At 40.7% G+C, this 18872-nt stretch overlaps 1 protein-coding gene across 1 annotated transcript in view; it reads left to right on the forward strand.

Moving 5' to 3' along the window:
- Window positions 1-580: 580 nt before the first annotated feature.
- ALG14 (ALG14 UDP-N-acetylglucosaminyltransferase subunit) overlaps window positions 581-18872 on the forward strand; it is a 95745-nt gene continuing 77453 nt past the window's right edge. Inside the window, exons 1-2 of the mRNA XM_002810613.6 lie at window positions 581-1054; window positions 9090-9241. Coding sequence (XP_002810659.4) covers window positions 919-1054; window positions 9090-9241 — 288 coding nt within the window. The 5' untranslated portion in view covers window positions 581-918. The remainder of the gene's footprint in view (window positions 1055-9089; window positions 9242-18872) is intronic.

Here is an 18872-nt window from a genome sequence, read left to right on the forward strand (position 1 = left end):
ATAAGCAAAATTGGGATTGAAGGGGGTGTTGGCAGATCATCATTTTGGCTGAGGACATGAGAAACACACTGGAAATGCTTTGTGATAAAATTAACTGAATATTAATTGTAGGACTGTGCCTTGTCTATCCTGCTACCTAGAGCCACGGAGCTTTGCAATCCTCTTAGGAGTGTGGCTTACCTTTAGGTGGTCACCCTCAACTACTCTGGTCACACTGAGAGCTGTGAAAACCTCGAGAAAAGTTAAAAACATACCTGTTGGGAGACAGGGGGTTTGGATGAGGGCCCTAAATTCGATGTTTAAGCCTAGGGTCCTTACTGGCGAACACTTTCAGTAATGTCTGTGTGCAACAGAAACATTTCTCTTGGCATTAAAAAAAAAAAAAGAAAGAAAGAAAGGATGTATTCCCTTAGCTTCAGGTGGCATTCACGAAGTTGATAGAGCCAGAACATCTCCTAACTGGGGAGTTTCGGGACCTTTAGAGCGCAGAGACTGCCTGACCTCGTCGTGGGCGTAAATCAAGCTTCCCCAGCGCTTAACTTTACGATTTTCAGCTTATGCTTGGCTGCAGCTGCGCAGAATCCGCGCAGAAGCAAGGGTTCCGCTGACAAACGTGAACGTAGAGAACGTAGAAGCCTTTTAACGCTAATATGCAGTTTCCCTGTATGGCTGTTGTGCATTATTAATCTAGGTATTGCGTATTTAGTTTAGGAGACACGAATGCTACATGATAAATGAGGTAAAATAGATTGTCAGCGGGACCCCAGCTTCTCCCTCCGCCCTCCACTCCTCCCAGCTCAGGAAAGCCCAACCCACCAGGAGGTGCGTCCTCCGCGTTTGAGTCGCTTCGGCACCCGTAGTTGTGAACTTTGACAGCGGCTGGTCCCCGGAAGTTGGACGCATGCGCCGTTTCTCTGCATGGTGTGTGTTCTTATTCTAGCTGCGGCAGCAGGAGCTGTGGCGGTTTTCCTAATCCTGCGAGTATGGGTAGTGCTTCGTTCCAGGGACGTTACGCCCCGGGAGTCTCTCAGTATCTTGGTAGTGGCTGGGTCCGGTAAGTATCGAGGAGGCGACTGTCGGACTTGGGTTGGTCACTACAAACCCCAGAGTGCACCGCGACGCTCTTCCCTGGTACCCTTAGCGCTTCTTGGAGTGTTGCATGCAGAGATTTGTAGTTTCTCTGCCTTGCCGGAACCGGGCAGTCCAGCCAGGGTAAGGGCTGGTTTGATGACGCGGCCCAGAGGTTTTTTTATGACAAGTAATTTACACTTGTCTGTAATTAAGACTCTCTGTAGCGTATATTTTTCAAACAATTAGTGACCAGAGAACGTAGAAGCCATTTGATGCAAACATGCAGTTTCCCCGTATGGCTGTTGTGCATTATTTATCTAGGTATTGCGTATTTAGTTTAGGAAACACGAATGCTACATGACAAATGAGGCAAAATGAATTGTCACATTTATAAATATACAAAGTCCAAGAGGATAAAAACAATGATCTACGGGCTGTAGAACAATACACACGGGGTGGCAGAGTGTGAGCAACACACTGACCTGTCAGGTAATACAATCTAAATCCACCAACTGTGTAGGTGCTTACAATTTTAAATAGACATATTTGACAGGGACAGACAGACACACACACACACACACACACAATGTAAACATTTGGATATGGCAAGAGATTGCATCCAGATAGAACATATATAGTATGAGTAAATGTACTAAGTTTATGTTCAAGTATAACGCATTACTTTATTCACTTAATCTGTTTTGAGCTGTTAGAAAGACCAAACACTAAACTAACCTCTGGAAATAACAAAACTGACTAACATTACTTGCTACGGAGTGCTGACTCCGTGCTAAGTCCTGTGAGAGATGCAAAGATACAGCAGTGAATGAAATAGAAAATACAAAAAAACTAACAGAAAATAAATCAAAATGAGTATTTGCCACAATGCGATAAATGCTATAATCTTGTAATAATTGTGTAAGAAGTACAAATTGCTATGGCAGTCTTCAGGAAGGGCACTACTTTATCAGGTCTTAAAAAACAGGCAGCTTCGTGGAAGAAATGATGCTAAACTGAAACTTGAAAGATGACCCAGAATTAGTCAGTTGAGGGACAGCTAGGGTTTTGAGGGCTGGGAGGATGTGAAAAGAAGGTGATAGCACTTGGAATGGCCGGAGTTGAGAGAACACTACCATGTAGAGTTCAATGTAGAGAGGTAAACTGAGTCTAGATTGTAAAGAGTATTTAAAATCTTGATTTTTTTCTTTTTTATACAGAATCTCACGCTGTTGTCCAGGCTGGAGGGCAGTGGCGCAATCTCAGCTCACTGCAACTCCGCCTCCCAGGTTCAAGCCATTCTCCTACCTCAGCCTCCTGAGTAGCTAGGATTACAGGCGCACCACCACACTCAGCTAATTTTTGTATTTTTAGTAGAGACAGTGTTTCACCATGTTGATCAGGCTGGTCTTGAACTTCTGACCTCAAGTGATCCTCCTGCCTCAGCCTCCCAAAGTGCTGGGGTTGCAGACGTGAGCCACCACCCCTGGCCTAAAATCCTGCTTTATAAAGCAATTGCTGCTACTCCACTGTTGATATCATGTAGGGGTTAAGACCACGGGCCTCTAGGTTGTCATAACACCACACATGAATCACATCTCTGCCACTTACTCCTTGGGGATCTTAGGCAATTAGTTAACCTCACTGAACCTTCTGTTTCTACATGGGTTGAGAGAGGACAGGAGAGGTTAAATATGATCATATTTAAAGTGTTTAGGCCGGGCATGGTGGTTCACACCTGTAATCTCAGCAATTTGGGAGGCCAATACAGGCGGATTGCTTGACCTCAGGAGTTGGAGACCAGCCTGGGCAACATAGTGAAACCCTGTCTCTACATTAAAATAAATAAATAAATTAGGTGGATGTGGTGGCATGCACCTATAGTCCCAGCTATTTGGGAGGCTGAGGTAGGAGGATCACTTGAGCCTGGGAGGTGGAGGTTGCAGTGAGCTGAGATTGCGCCACTGCACTCCAGCCTGGTTGACAGAGTGAGACCCTGTCTCAAAATGAAATAAAATAAAATGATATAATCAAAAGCTTAAATTAAAAAATAAAGTGTTTAGTAAAGTGCTTGACATATAGTGTCAACCTAAAATAATCAAAGGGCTCAATATCCAGTTAGAAGAGTTTATTCAAGCACAAAGCGTGAGAGTGGGTGTCTGGGGAGCAAACCTATACCAAAGAATGGTAATCAGTGCTCCCCATGTGGGGAAGAATGAGGATAGTTTGTATAAGCAAGAACAGAGGTGCTGAACAAAATTACAACATTTTCCATACAAAGGCTAACATACAGATATAAGATTTGGTTGGCTACTGTAAGGGCCAAGGGGAAACTTCCCTTTTGCCCTCTGAAGTTTCACTGAAAATCACTGACGAGGCAGAAATAATAGGAGAAAAGGCATACAAATTTATGAAGCATATATGAAAGCGTTCTGAATGAAGACCCAAAGATACAAGGGAAATGGTCTGTTTTTATGCTTAGGTTCAACAAAGTACGGACAGCCATGTAGAATTATGCTGGACAAAATGGTATAATTTAATGCTAATAGACAGTAGGGAAGCCCAGCAAGGCCTGTCTGTCTAGATTTTTCTTGTTCTCTCTGAGCATGCATTCCTTTCCTTCTGGATATGGGGTAGGACCCTCTCTGGAATGGGTGTCTTATGACCTACCGTCAAACAAGGTAGATCAGATAATTTTTTAAAATTTAATTAATTAATTTTTAAAATAGAGATGGTGTCTTGCTATGTGTGCCAGACTGGTCTTGAACTCCTGGCCTCAAGCAATTCTCCTGCCTTCCAAAGTGCTGGGATTAAAGGTGTGAGCCACCTTGCCCAGCTCCCCAGCTCAGATAATTTCTTTATGGCCAGTTTTTACACAGAAAGGTGGAGTAAAATTAGAGTAGTATTTTTAGGTTTAATGACCAGCTTTTGGGAGAAGGAGTTCTTGGTTTCTGTGACCCGCCCTGGGGAAGAGAGATTCTAGTTTCTATGGCAAGCCTCAGGGGAATATGGGACTGAGAGACAGAGGACAAGAGAAGACCAGAGAAAAATTTTTACTTCTAAGGCCTTCATTTTGGGATATTATTTTCTAAGTCCCAACACTACTATTGATTACACACTAAGGGATTTGTTTAACATTCTGGTATAAGGAGGTAACAATCACAAAGGCCTTTATCTCCAATGTCATTTAGTCTAGGTTTGAATAAAGACTAGGGAGTCTGGTTAATGTATAACATCTCAACACAAAGGTCAGGAAGCAACAGACATATACCAAAGAGAAAAAGCCATGTTACATGAGTCAGTTTCCAGGGTTAGCTTTTCCCCTTGGCGTAATAAATTTGGAAGGTCTTGACATTTTCTTTTCTTTTTACATAAGCATTTAATAAATGGTTACTATTATTAGTCTTGGTGGCAAAAGGAGCTTTTGAAGTTTTGTTTTGGTTTTTGTTTTTAAGACAGACTCTTGTTATGTACCCAGGCTTGCCTCTAAATCCTGGGATCAAGCGGTTCTGAGACAGCCTCCCGAGTAGCTGGCACCACAGGCACGTGCCGCCGCACATGGCTTATCTTTTTCAGTGGAGAGTCACCCACTTCAGTCTGAGCGTTCACAAAGATTATTCAGCCTGCATTGTCAAAAGAATGTCTTGACAAAGACTGAAGTAGAGAAACAAATAGGAGCCTTTTGAATATTTCAGATAACAGATAAAAATGGCCTGACTGGAGGGATAGATGTGGGGCTGGAGAAAAGCAATCGCATTCAGATGAAATTGGAAGATTTTAGGAGTTAAATCCACAACTGTGGATTGAAAGTAGAGGATGTGGGAGGGAAAGACTGAAGGGTGATTTCCAGGTTTCTGACTTGAACAAATGGATGGATGTTAGAACCATTCACTTGATAGTGTTACATTTGGTGGACTAGAAACCAAAATTAAGGTTGATAATTCATCTGACAAATGGTGCCTTCATTCAAATTATTGAGGGTAGGAAGGTATCAAGGTCCTGAAAGAACCATGCCAATTAAAGGAAGACTTGTAATCAAATAAGCAGTTTAATAGTTCATGCCCAAAATTTTGGAGGAGGAAGAAGACATTTTCAATGTTTACCTTGAAGACCAAGCAACATTTACTCTTTAGATATCATAAAATATTATTAGTAGGCCAGGCACTGTGGCTCACGCTTGTAATCCCAGCAATTTGGGAGGCTGAGGTAGGTGGATCACCTGAGGTCAGGAGTTCAAGACCAGCCTGGCCAACATGGCAAAACCCCATCTCTACTAAGAAATACAAAAAAATTAGCGAGGCGTGGTGGCGGGTGCCTGTAATCCCAGCTACTCAGGAGGCTGAGGCAGGAGAATCGCTTGAACCCAGGAGGCAGAGGTTGCAGTGAGCCGAGATCGCGCCACTGCCCTCCAGCCTGGGCAACAGAGCAAGACTCCACCTCAAAAAAATAAAAAATTATTAGTAGATCACTTCTGTTCAGAGAACATTTGCCAAAACTACTTTTCTTTGAAACACAATACAGCCTTCTTAGGCAAATGTTAGGTTTAATATCAAACTTTCATTCATTCTTTCATTCAATAGGATGGCCTGCTGTTTCTAGGAATAGGAGATACAGCAGTAACAAACACAAATCCCTGCCTTCATAGTATGGTGCTTGCCTTCTAGTGAGGCATGGATAGAGGGAGATAAAAAGCAAAACAAATAAATAGACTACATAGTAAGTTATGCAGTGATAAACACTATGATTTGGGGAAGGGGCATTGCTTTTTATGAAGTTTGTCAGGGAAAGCCTTCTTAGGGAGATGACAGCCAACAGCAAGGAGGCTAGAGTGATTAGAGTAGGCTGAGTAAGCAGGGAGGAACAGGAGATGAACTCCAAGAGGGAACATAGTTGAGGTCAGAGTATAAGAAGCCTTTTATTCCATATGAGACATGAAGCCACTGGAGGATTTTGAGCAGAAGTAAATAATTTGATCAACTCGAACAGGGTCACTTGGGATGTTATGTTGCGATAGACTGAAGGGGAAGTGGGTCAGGGAACATATCAGGAAACTGTTCATAATCCATGTAAGAGGTGATAGTGGCCTGGAGAAGGGGGGTAGCAAAAGAAATGGTGAGAAATGATTGGATGCTGGATATATTTTAAGGTAGAACTTAGAGAATCTTATTCTCAAAAAAATGTATCTTAATAAAAGAATAAAATGGAAGCCAGGTGCGGTGGCTAATGCCTGTAATCCCAGCACTTTGGGAGGCTGAGGTGGGTGGATCACCTGAGGTCGGGAGTTTGAGACCAGCCCGACCAACATGGAGAAACCCTGTCTCTACTAAAAATAGAAAAAATTAGCTGGGCGTGGTGGGGCATGCCTGTAATCCCAGCTACTTGGGAGGCTGAGGCAGGAGAATTGCTTGAACCTGGTAGGCGGAGGTTGCAGTGAGCCGAGATCACGCCATCGCACTCCAGCCTGGGCGACAAGAGAGAAACTCCATCTCAAAAAAAAAAGAGTAAAATGGAAGACAAAATCCATCATTTTAATGACTTTATTCAGTAACAAGTTTAAATTTTCAGTTAATATACTGTCAAGCTAAATAAGAGAGAGAGATTCCCCAAAGATAATAAGTGTATTCAAGAGTAAGCACTGTAGTGTGGAACACACATGCCGAGTAAACTATGGGCACATTCAAAGAGGCAAGGGAAGACAGCGATTTTTAAAGCTAAAATGGGGAGGGTTACATAAGTTGTTTTGAAACAATTATCCTTGCTTACAGGGATCAATAATAAGGGTGGCATCAGTCCAAGGTTAGACAGGCAGCTGCTGGGCAGATGTCCTTGCAGAAGTATTTTTTTTGCATAAGGTTGCAGTGGCCTTTATACAAGGTTGTGGTTTTGGTATAGTCTTTTGTAACGGTTCTTGTTTTCAGGCGATTGAGCATTAAGAACCCTTCCTTCATGGCCTTTCCCAGCTCCATTTTGTCACAAGTGACTCTATTTTTATCCTGACAACTTTCACAGTATTCATTGAGGGTTTCCTTAAAAAAAAAGAGGAAAAAAAAGACTATTAAGGCAGGTATAATGAAGTTTTAATTGTAGTGGAAGATGTTGTGGATATTAGGTTTTATCCTTAATTATTCCAGCTGTGAAAACAAATACCTACTTGTAGTACCACCACTTGTTTTTTTTTTTCTTTTTTGAGACAGAGTATCGCTCTGTTGCCCAGGCTGGAGTGCAGTCTCAAGTGATTCTCCTGCCTCAGCCTCCTGAGTAGCTGGGATTACAGGCGTGAGCCACCACACCTGGCCTAACTTTTTTGTTTTTTTTTCGAGACTAAACCAAAGATACTAAAATGAGTATAAACCAGATGTGTAAATTATATGCCTCAGTCAAGAAGATGGGTGACAGGTTATAAAGCTAATGTATGATTTTAATTCCTGAAATTCACACTAAATCTATGCCAAATTTGTTTCTATATATAATTCCTTCTGGAATCCAGAACGAAATCCTTTCCTTTCTACTATTAAAAAAAAAAAATGTGGGCCTGGCATGGTGGCTCACGCCTGTAATCCCAGTACTTTGAGAGGCCGGGTGGGTGGATCACCTGAGGTCAGGAGTTCAAGACCAGTCTGACTAACATGGTGAAACTCTGTCTCTACTAAAAATACAAAAATTAGCCAGGCGTGCTAGCGCACGCATGTAATTGCAACTACTCGGGAGGCTGAGGCAGGAAAGTTGCCTGAACCTGGGAGGTGGAGGTTGCAGTGAGCCAGGATCACACCATTGTATTCCAGCCTGGGCAACAAGCGTGAAACTCCACCTAGGGGGAGGTGAGGGGGTGGAGGGAATTTGTGTTGGGGGGAAACTCATGTTTAATTTATCTTTGTTTGTGTTCTTGTATCACTATATACTCTTTTTTACAGCAATAAGGGAGGTGGGGTGGAGGACGCCTTGTAGGTAGGGGGAGCAGCATGACCAGAGGCAAGGAGTGAGTAACAATCAGATGAATGCAGAGAATGTTAAAGACATCAACCTGACTGAGGCACAGAGCTTGTGAAACGAGACTGAAATAGGTGTGATAGGGCTCCTTGATAAGGAGTTTGACTGTTTTGCTTAAATGGTTTATGGATAGGTAGATATTCTATTGTTGTTTTCATGAACAATGTTTTCATTGTCTCAATGAACATAGTTGATTTTTAAATTTATGCTTTCGAAATTAATGTATCAAAATTTTGGAGATTATATGACTTCAGAAACTGAACATTACTCATTTGGTGAAGCTGATAAATATTTGAGGACCTGCAGTGTGCTGAGACCTCTGATAGGAGCTGGGGTTACAGTGGTGAACAAAAAATGTTTCTTAGGAAGGCCCAAGCTCTGCTGGTCAGCGCTTATGCCCCCTTCACCTTACTTCTCTACATAGAACCTTCAGTGACTGGCTTCCCTTTTCCCATCCTGCTTTCGTGACCTTATTTCACCTGTACTCTTCTTCCCAGTATTCCTACCACTCTTTGAACACATGTTTCAGATCTTGTCATCTCATGCCCTAACAATCCCCATCTCCACCCAGTGGCCTCCCTACTCCTATCTCTCCATGATCTTCACCTTTCGCGTCATCTCAGCCTTTTCCGGGGTTCTTCCTTATTCTTAAGACATTGATTTTTCATAACCGTTTGCTTACCCTTCACATTTTAGTTTTTCTTGCTGTCTTGCATCTTCTTTGTCTTCATATATGTGTCTTGCCCCTTTCTCACCAGTCTTATAAGAGCTATGTCTTATACTGTTTTGTGCCTTCCTTAGTACCTACTGCTAGTGCTGATTTTATTTTTATACGTGTATTATCTGCTTTTGATATAAAAGTTGTATTTATACAAGGGCATAGATTTATTGTTTTCAAATGTTCCTTGTGTCTTCTGAGAAATATGCAATTACAGTGCCCCCCCAACCTGAAACCGTAATATTGGTATAACATGGTCAAATGGATGTGTCCATTGCGGGTTTCTTAATCTTAGGACTTCTGATATTTTTTCCAGGTGGGCATACCACCGAGATCCTGAGGCTGCTTGGGAGCTTGTCCAATGCCTACTCACCTAGACATTATGTCATTGCTGACACTGATGAAATGAGTGCCAATAAAATAAATTCTTTTGAGCTAGATCGAGCTGATAAAGACCCTAGTAACATGGTAAGTGACAATTTCTATTTCTAAGAAAATTACAAGTTGTACATTAATTGTCTCCAGAAATAATCTCATGGCACTTCAGTGCCCTACCCACAATGGCAGTCAAATGTTTGCTGGTGATGAAATACATTTCCTTTGCTACCAAAAGATATGAATTTCTATAAAATAAATCTTCAAATTAAAAAATGGTTGCTTAGCACATCAAAAAGTTTATCCACCATGATCAAGTTGGCTTCATACCCGGGATGCAAGGTTGATTCAACATATGCAAATCAATAAATGTAATTCATCACATAAACAGAACTAAAGACAAAAACCACATAATTATCTCAATAGACACAGAAAAGGCCTTTGATAAAATTCAACATCCTTTCATGTTAAAAACTGTCAATAAACTAGGTATTGAAGGAACGTACCTCAAAATAATAAGAGCCATATATGACAAACCCAGAGCCAATATCATACTGAATGGACAAAAGCTGGAAGCATTCCCCTTGAAAACCGGCATGAGACAAAGATGCCCTCTCTCACCACTCCTATTCAACATAGTATTGGAAGTTCTGGCCAGGGCAATCAGGAAAGAGAAAGAAATGAAGTGTATTCAGATAGGGAGAGAGGAAGTCAAATTATCCTTGTTTGCAGGTGACATGATCCTATATCTAGAAAATCCCATTGTCTCAGCCCAAAAACTTCTTAAGCTGATAAGCAACTTTAGCCAAGTCTCAGGAAACAAAATCAATGTGCAGAATCACTAGCATTCCTATACACCAACAATAGGCAAGCCGAAACCCAAATCATGAATGAACTCCTATTCACAATCACTACAAAAAGAATAAAATACCTAGGAATATAGCTAACAAGGGAAGTGAAGGACCTCTTCAAGGAGAGCTACAAACCACTGCTCAGTGAAATCAGAGAGGACACAAACAAATGGAAATACATTCCATGCTCATGGATAGGAAGAATCAATATTGTGAAAATGGCTATACTGCCCAAAGTAATTTATAGATTCAATGCTATTCCCATTAAACCACCATTTACATTCTTCACAGAATTATAAGAAACTATTTTAAAATTCATATGGAACCAAAAAGGAGCCCAAATAGCCAAGACAATCCTAAGCAAAAAGAACAAAGCTTGAGGCATCATGCTACCTGACTTCAAACTATACTACAAGGCTACAGTAACCAAAACAGCGTGATACTTATACAAAAACAGATACAGACCAATGGAACAGAATAGAGAACTCAGAAATAAGACCACACATTTACAACCATCTGATCTACAAACCTGATAAAAACGAGCAATGGGGAAAGAATTTTCTATTTTGCAAGGAGTTGAACTGGCTAGTCATATGCAGAAAATTGAAACTGGATTCCTTCCTTACACTTTATACAGAAACTAACTCAAGGTGGATTAAAGACATAAATGTAAAACCCAAAATTATAAAAACCCTAGAAGAAAATCTAAGCAGTAGTATTCAGGACACAGGCATGGGCAAAGATTTTATGATGAAAATGCCAAAAGCAATTGCAACAAAAGTAAAAATTGAAAAATGGGATCTAATTAAACTAAAGAGCTTGTGCACAGCAAAAGAAGCTCATCAGAGTGAACAGACAACCTACAGGATTGGAGAAAATTTTTGCAATATGTCCATCTGACAAAGGTCTAATATACAGAGTCTACAAGGAACTTAAATTTACAAGAAAAAAACTGTTATTAAAAAGTGGGCAAAGGACATGAACAGACACTTCTCAAAAGAAGACATTCATGCAGCCAACAAACATATGAAAGAAAGCTCAACATCACTGATGATTAGAGAAATGCAAATCAAAACCACAATGAGATACCATCTCACACCACTCAGAATGGTGATTATTAAAAAGTCCAGAAACAACAGATGTTGGTGAGGTTGTGGAGAAAAAGGAATGCTTTTACACTATTGGTGTGAATGTAAATTAGTTCAACCATTGTGGAAGATAGTGTGGCGATTCCTCAGAAATCTAGAGGCAGAAATACCACTTGACCTAGCAATCCCATTACTGGGTATACACCCAAAGGAATGTAAATCATTCTGTTGTAAAGATACATGCACACATATGTTCACTGCAGCACTATTCACGATAGCAAAGACATGGAATCAACCCAAATGCCCATCAATGATAGAATGGATAAAGAAAATGTGGTACATATACACTATGGAATACTATGCAGCAATAAAAAGGAACAAGATCATATCCTTTGCAGGGGCATGGATGGAGCCAGAAGCCGTTATCCTCAGCAAACTAATACAGGAACAGAAAACTAAATACCGCATGTTTTCACTTGTAAGTAGGAGCTGAATGATGAGACTACATGGATACATATGGGGGAACAACACACACTGGGGCCTGTTGAAGGGAGGGGTTGGGGGAGGTAGAGCATCAGGAAGAATAGTTAATGGATGCTGGGCTTAATACCTAGGTAATGGATTAATTTGTGCAGCAAACCACCATGGCACATGTTTACCTATGTAATAAACCTGCACATCCTGCGCACGTACCCTGGAACTTAAAAGTTGAAGGAAAAAAAATGGTTGCTTAATTTTTTGCATATTTTTATTCTTTTAAATAGAGAAAGCGGTTTTTCATTGAATTCCAGTAGTGAAAATTATTTTATTTATACTTACATACACAAAGTATCCAGTTCATGTGCTTATTGGCTCTTCATTAAAGCTCTCTATCAATGTGTTACGTTTATTGATAATTTATCTGTCACTGCTGTTTCTTCTCCAAATCATATTTGTGTCTGCCTTTGAAATTATTAGTACTTCTTTACCCCTGGTTGCTCACTTCATTTTAGCGTTTTAGTCACTGTTTAGAGATTTTTTTTTTTTTAAGTGAAACTACTTCTTTATTAAGGAAGGAAACTGTTCCTTGTGTAGAGTGAGTGCCTTTATCCATCCCTCTCTCTGGGAACGGCCCAGCTGCAGGGCTGCTTTGGATAGTTCAGGGGTGGACAGCTGGCCTAATTCAGACCAATCGAAGTCTTTCTCTGAGCTTTTTGAGCTTGGAGACCTAGAGAATGGAATCAGTCTGTCTTCAGGCAAGCTCTGTAAATGATAAAGCTTGAAAGCTGCTGACAGTCATGTTTTCACTTAGAAGATAAAGGTAGTCTATAGATAGAAGAATGAAGATAATGTACAGGAAGAGAGGAGAAGCCAGTATCTGGAGCTGCCTTCAGTGAGTCAAGAGGTCCTGCTATAGCTGTGTTGGTCCTGGGTTGGTGGTTCTTTTCTTGGGAAATCAGGATCCACTCCTAGAACCCTACCCCACTCCCTTTGTTCCCACCTTTGTCACACACACACACACACACACACTCTTAAGCCTGTTTGAATTAACTTTTGGTCATTTGTAAACATTATCCCCAACTAACATACTACTAAAATATATTCTCAAAAATCCACGTCAAACAAGATCGGGATATAAATCTGCTGGCTATCATTCAGCTATAGCAAAATGTGTGGTACTTTTTTTCCTCTGTGGAAATAAGCCAAAATGATTTCGTTTTTGTTTTAGGAATCAGTACTGTATTAGTTTCTTAGGGTTGCTGTAACAAAACTGGGTTTTTGCCACCCGTAAACTGGGTGGCTTAAAACAATAGAAATGTATTTTCTCATAGTTCTGCAGGGTAGAAGTCTGAAATCAAGGTGTCATGGGGCCATACTCCCTCTGGAGGTTCTGAAGAAGAATCCTTCCTTGCTTCCTCCTGGCTTCTAGTGGTTGCCAGCAATGTTTGGCCTTCCTTAGCTTGCAGCTACGTCACTCTAATCTTGGCTTCCACCATCATATGACCTTTTCTGTATCTCTGTCTTCACATGCCTTTTTTATGAGGATACCGGTTGGATTTAGGACCAACTCTAATTCAGAAGGACCTCTTCTTAACTTGATCATACTGCAGTGATCTTATTTCTAAATAAGGTCACATTCGTAGATTCCAGGTGGACATGCATTTTAGGGGGACAGTAGTTCACTGAATGTAAATATTTACATTGAACTATTTTAGGAAAGTCTCTCTCTTTTCTTTTTTTTTTTTTGAGATAGAATCTTGGAATCTAGCTCTGTTACCCAGGCTGGAGTGCATTCTCACAATCTCGGCTCACTGCAACCTCCGTCTCCCAGGTTCAAGTGATTCTCCTGCCTCAGCCTCCTGAGAGTAGCTGGGACTACAGGCATGTGCCACCACGCCTGGCTAATTTTTGTATTTTAGTAGAGCCAGGGTTTCACCATGTTGGCCAGGCTGGTCTCGAAATCCTGATCTCAAGTGATCTTCCCACCTTGGCCTCCCAAGTGCTGGGATTACAGGCATGAGCCACCGCACCCGGCCAGGAAAGTCTCTTTGACATATAATGCAAAACAACAACCTTTCCCTTTTAGAAAGTGTGAAAGTCTAGAAATAGCAGGTGATTTTTTTAAGTGTAAAAGGAGAAAATAGAGACTATTGAGTATACTAGTAAGTGTTCCTTTCGTTATTGTGAGACAGATAATAGTATCCTCATTTTACAAATGAGAAAAATTGAGCCTCAAAGGTGTAAATAACTCAACCAGAGTCCTGCCAAATATGTGTCACATACCTAGACGTCTCCTCCAATGCCTTTGCTTCTCCTACATAACTACCCTGCTGCTTTTGTGTATTATTTTCCAATTCAAAAGACTTAGTAGGAGAATAGTGCCCTGGAAATTCTCATCTAAGACATCGGAGACTAAAAATGTCATTTAATCTCTTATCTTAGGGTGTATTTGAGAAATGGTAGAGAATTTGGAGAAAATGATGATGACTTTTCACATAAGAATAATCTGAAAAGTCTAGTTTACCAGTGGTATAGAGCACTTAAAAATGCACAAAGAGCAAAATAATCACAAATTGTTACTGTGTTTTTCAGCATAAGGAGCAGGTATCTTTGGTTTGACCCAACTACTAGTGTGCAGGTTGTTTCTGAAGTTGCATCTAATTTGGAGGCTCTATTTTTAATTTAGCATATGTATTAAATATTTCCCTCTTGGTCTGTCACCATATGTATTGTTTATTTACTGAATGATTTCATGGTTTAGTGAAACATTTGGAAGATTGTTATATACCATGCATCACAACACTTAGAACCAAGTAAGTTGGGTTTGCTTCACATTAATAAGAAAGCCAAATATTTTGGATTTTTATTTTTATTTATTTATTTGTTTTTTTTTTTTTTTAAACGGAGTCTCACTTTGTCATCCAGGCTGGAGTGCAGTGGTGTGATCTCGGCTCACTGTAGCCTCCGCCTCCCAGGTTCAAGCGATTCTCCTGCCTCAGCCTCCTGAGTAGCTGGGAGAACAGGCGCCTGCTATCATGCCTGGCTAATTTTTTTTTTTTTTAGTAGATACAGGGTTTCGCCATGTTACCCAGGATGGTCTCGATCTCCTGACCTTGTGATCTGCCCGCCTCAGCCTCCCAAAGTGCTGGGATTACAGGCGTGAGCCACTGTGCCCAGCCAGATTTTGTATTTTTATAGTGCCATTATTTTGTATTTTCGAAGTGCAATGTAGGACTGAGCATCTCTGTTCAACTTCGTTTTACTAACACTTGCCTACTGGGGAAATGCAGCCACTGTTAGAGAGAAAATTCTACTCCATTCCTAAAAGAGCCTCTACTCATGAATCTGAAGCTGGGAAGAGCTCTGCAGAGATGCAGATGAGCTGTTGAGGAAGATAGCGTGAACATTTTGCAGATGAGCTGTTGAGGAAGATAGCGTGAACATTTCTGCTGGCCACCACTGGGTACCACAGTGTGTGTGTGTGTGTGTGTGTGTGTGTGTGTGTGTGTGTGAACATTTTGCAGATGAGCTGTTGAGGAAGATAGCGTGAACATTTCTGCTGGCCACCACTGGGTACCACAGTGTGTGTGTGTGTGTGTGTGCGTGTGTGCGTGTGCGTGTGTGCGCGTGCGTGTGTGCGCGTGCGCGCGCGCTGGCCACCACTGGGTACCACCCTGTGTGTGTGTGTGTGTGTGTGTGTATAGGAGGGTGGTGAGGGACAGAAAGAGATCGAGATAGACACCAAAGAGGCAGAGATAGACACCTTCCTGCCAAGCCTTACTAAGGTTGGGGGGTTTCCCTACTGGTCTTTTTCTACACTTCAGCTCAGCCATCTTTTGTACCTTCCATGGAGCTCACCAGACTAGGAAAAGGTGGGGTCTTGCTGAAGAAATCAATAGTGATCAATACATTTGCTGGAAGAGCCCATATTAGCCAAGTATAATTAACAATCTAGACCTGCACTGTCCAGTATAGTAGCCACTAGCCATATGTGGCTACCTGTATTTCAATTTAAATTAATTAAAACTAAGTAAAATTTAAAATTTGGTCCCTCGGTTGCACTAGCCTCATTTCTAATGCTCAGTAGCCACATGTGGCTAGTAGCTACCATTTTGGATCATATAGAATAGAACATTTTTATCATTGCAGAAAGTTCTATCAGATGACACTAATCTAGACTTTCATTTATAATAAGCTGAAAACAAAATATGATTAGATATTGTGAAGATAATTAACAGATTCAAAACAAAGGGCCCCTCCCAAAAGTTAACATAGAAACAAAATAACTTTTTAGCTCCTGGGTGATCACAAGAAACTTAAAAAGAGGAAGAAAAAAAGAAAATAACTTTTAAAATTTCATATTGTCACTGAAATTCAAGGAGATATTCCAAATAAACAAGAATAATCTGTTTTTTTATTTTTCTTTTTTTTTTTCGAGACAGAGTCTCGCCCTGTCACCCAGGTTAGAGTGCAATGATATGATCTCAGCTCACTGCAACCTCCACTGCCCGGGTTCAAACGATTCTCCTGCCTCAGTCACCCTAGTAGCTTGGACTACAGGTGCCTGCCACCACGCCGAACTAATTTTTGTATTTTTAGTAGAGACGGGGTTTCACCATGTTGGCCAGGCTGGTCTCGAACTCCTGACCTTGTGATCCACTCACCTCAGCCTCTCAAAGTGCTGGGATTACAGGCATGAGCCACTGCGCCCGGCCAAGAATAATCTTTTTTATAAGGGAAGCAATGTTAAAACAAGAAAGATTCCTTGGAAATTAAAACAAAGTGCTTATCAAAATTAAAAGTTCTGAGTCAGTAATTATCAGGTTAAATATAGCCAAAAACCTTATTCGTAAATTGAAAGTCAGGCTAAAGGAATTCTCCAGGCAATAAGGCAAATATGAGGAAAAAGAATCATGAAATGTCGAGAATGAGAGGAAAGAAAATAAAATTTAAAAAACTCTAGAATAGATTTTCATTAGCTTTCTCCTAGCTCAAGTATCACTTTTTAATTAAATATCATCATAACATCAACAGTTATATAGTCTTAACTTACCACTGTTGCTTATATACCATGTCTTCTGATTTCATTTTGTTTTCTATTTGGCTCAAGTGTTTCCTTCAGTATTTTTTTTTTTTTAAGAAAGGTTATATGGACAGTATATTTCCAGAGTCTTTTCAGCTCTGAAAGTATCTATCTTTTTTTTTTTTAAGAATGAATCTCACTCTGTTGTCCAGGCTGGAGTGCAGTGGCACTATCTCGGCTCACCACAACCTCCACTTCCTGGGTTCAGGTGATTCTCCTGACTCAGACTCCCGAGTAGTCAGGATTACAGACATGTGCCATGATGCCCAGCTAATTTTTTTGGTATTATTAGTAAAGATGGGATTTTGCCATGTTGGCCACGCTGGTCTCAAACTTCTGACCTCAAGTGATCTGACCGCCTCGGCCTCCCAAAATGCTGGGATTACAGGCATGAGCCACTACGCCGGCTATCATCTCTGAAAATATCTTTTTTTTTTTTTTTTTTCGGATGAAGCCTCACTTTTTTGCCAGGCAGGAGTGCAGTGGCGTGATCTTGGCTCATGGCAACTTCCAGTTCCCTGGTTCAAGTGATTCTCCTGCCTCAGCCTCCCAAATGGCTGGGATTACAGGCATGCGTCACCATGCCCAGCTAATTTTTGTATTTTTAGTAGAGACGGTGTTTCACCATGTTGGCCAGGATGGTCTCCATGTCCTGACCTAATGATCTGCCCACCTTGGCCTCCCAAAGTGCTGGGATTACAGGGGTGATCCCACCGTGCCTGGCCTGAAGATATCTTTGTTGTGACATAATATCCTTACAGTTGTTTGGCTTGATGTATAATACTAATTGTAATTCCACAATTTTTTCCTCTCAGAGTGTGTAAATACTATTCCATTCTCTTCCAGCAGTCAGAGTTCCAGAAAAGATGTTTGATCCTAGTTTGATTCTTTTTCCTTAGAATTCTGAATTTTAATCAGGCCATGTCTACATGTCTGTTTTCTTATTAATTCTTTCTTGAATTCAGTGGACTGTTATGATCTTTCTTCAATTTAGGACCATTTTCTTCTCTTTTTTCTACTTGTCTATTCTGTAAACTAATCCTTTTTCATATTATATATAGGTCATATGTATATATCTACACACACACACACACACACACAGATGGTCATCTAAGGAGAAATGACCATCTGTGTGTGCATGTGTGTGCATGTATTTTCATGACCTTGCACGGATGCCAAAATCCACAGATGCTCAAGTCCCTTTTATAAGATGATGTAGTATTTGCACATTGCTCATCCTCCCATATACTTTAAATAACCTTCAGATTATTTATAATACATAATACAGTGTAAATACTATGTAAATAGTTGTTATACTGTATTATTTAGGAAATAATGACAAGGGGAAAAAGGCCTGTACATGTCCAGTACAGATACAGTTATCCATTTTTTTCCCCAAATATTTTCGATCCATGGTTGATTGAATCCATGGATGCAGAACCCATAGATCTGGAGGACTAACTGTGTGTGCATGTGCATATATATATTTCTTGGAAGGTTACATGGACAATATATTTCCATATCCATACAACAGAGTTGTGTGCGTGTGTATGTGTATGTATATATATATTTATTTATATTTATATATTTATTTATATATATATAAAACTGTATCCATTTTCTTCCTGCTTATTCTTTCACTGTTTTATATGAAGAGAAGTTTTAGATTTTTTTTTTTTTTTTTGAGCCAGAGTCTTGCTCTGTTGCCCAGGCTGGAGTGTAGTGACCTGATCTCGGCTCACTGCAACCTCCATCTCCTGGGTTCAAGCAATCCTCCAGCCTTAGCCTCCTAGTAGCTGGGACTACAGGTGCGCGCCACCATGCCCAGCTAATTTTTGTATTTTTAGTAGAGTTGGGGTTTCACTATGTTGGCCAGGCTGGTCTCGAACTCCTGACCTCGTGATCTGCCCGCCTTGGCTTCCCAAAGTGCTGGGATTACAGGCGTGAACCACCACGCTCGGCCAGAAGTTTTAGATTTTAATGTTTATATTTTCCTTTAGGAATCCAAATTTATATTTTCCCTTAGAACTTAAAGGTCATAGAGTTATACTCAAGTGTTATTTTCTAGAAGTTTTAATATTTTTCTTTTCTTTTTTTGAGACAATTTCTCACTCTGTCACCCAGGCTGGAGTGCAGTGGCGTGATCACAGCTCACTGCAGCCTCTATCTTCCCAGCTGAGGCAATCCTCCCACCTCAGCCTTCCAAGTTGCTGGGACTATGG

The sequence above is a fragment of the Pongo abelii genome, chromosome 1, assembly GCF_028885655.2.
Source record: "Pongo abelii isolate AG06213 chromosome 1, NHGRI_mPonAbe1-v2.0_pri, whole genome shotgun sequence".
In the NCBI taxonomy this organism is placed as follows: domain Eukaryota; kingdom Metazoa; phylum Chordata; class Mammalia; order Primates; family Hominidae; genus Pongo; species Pongo abelii.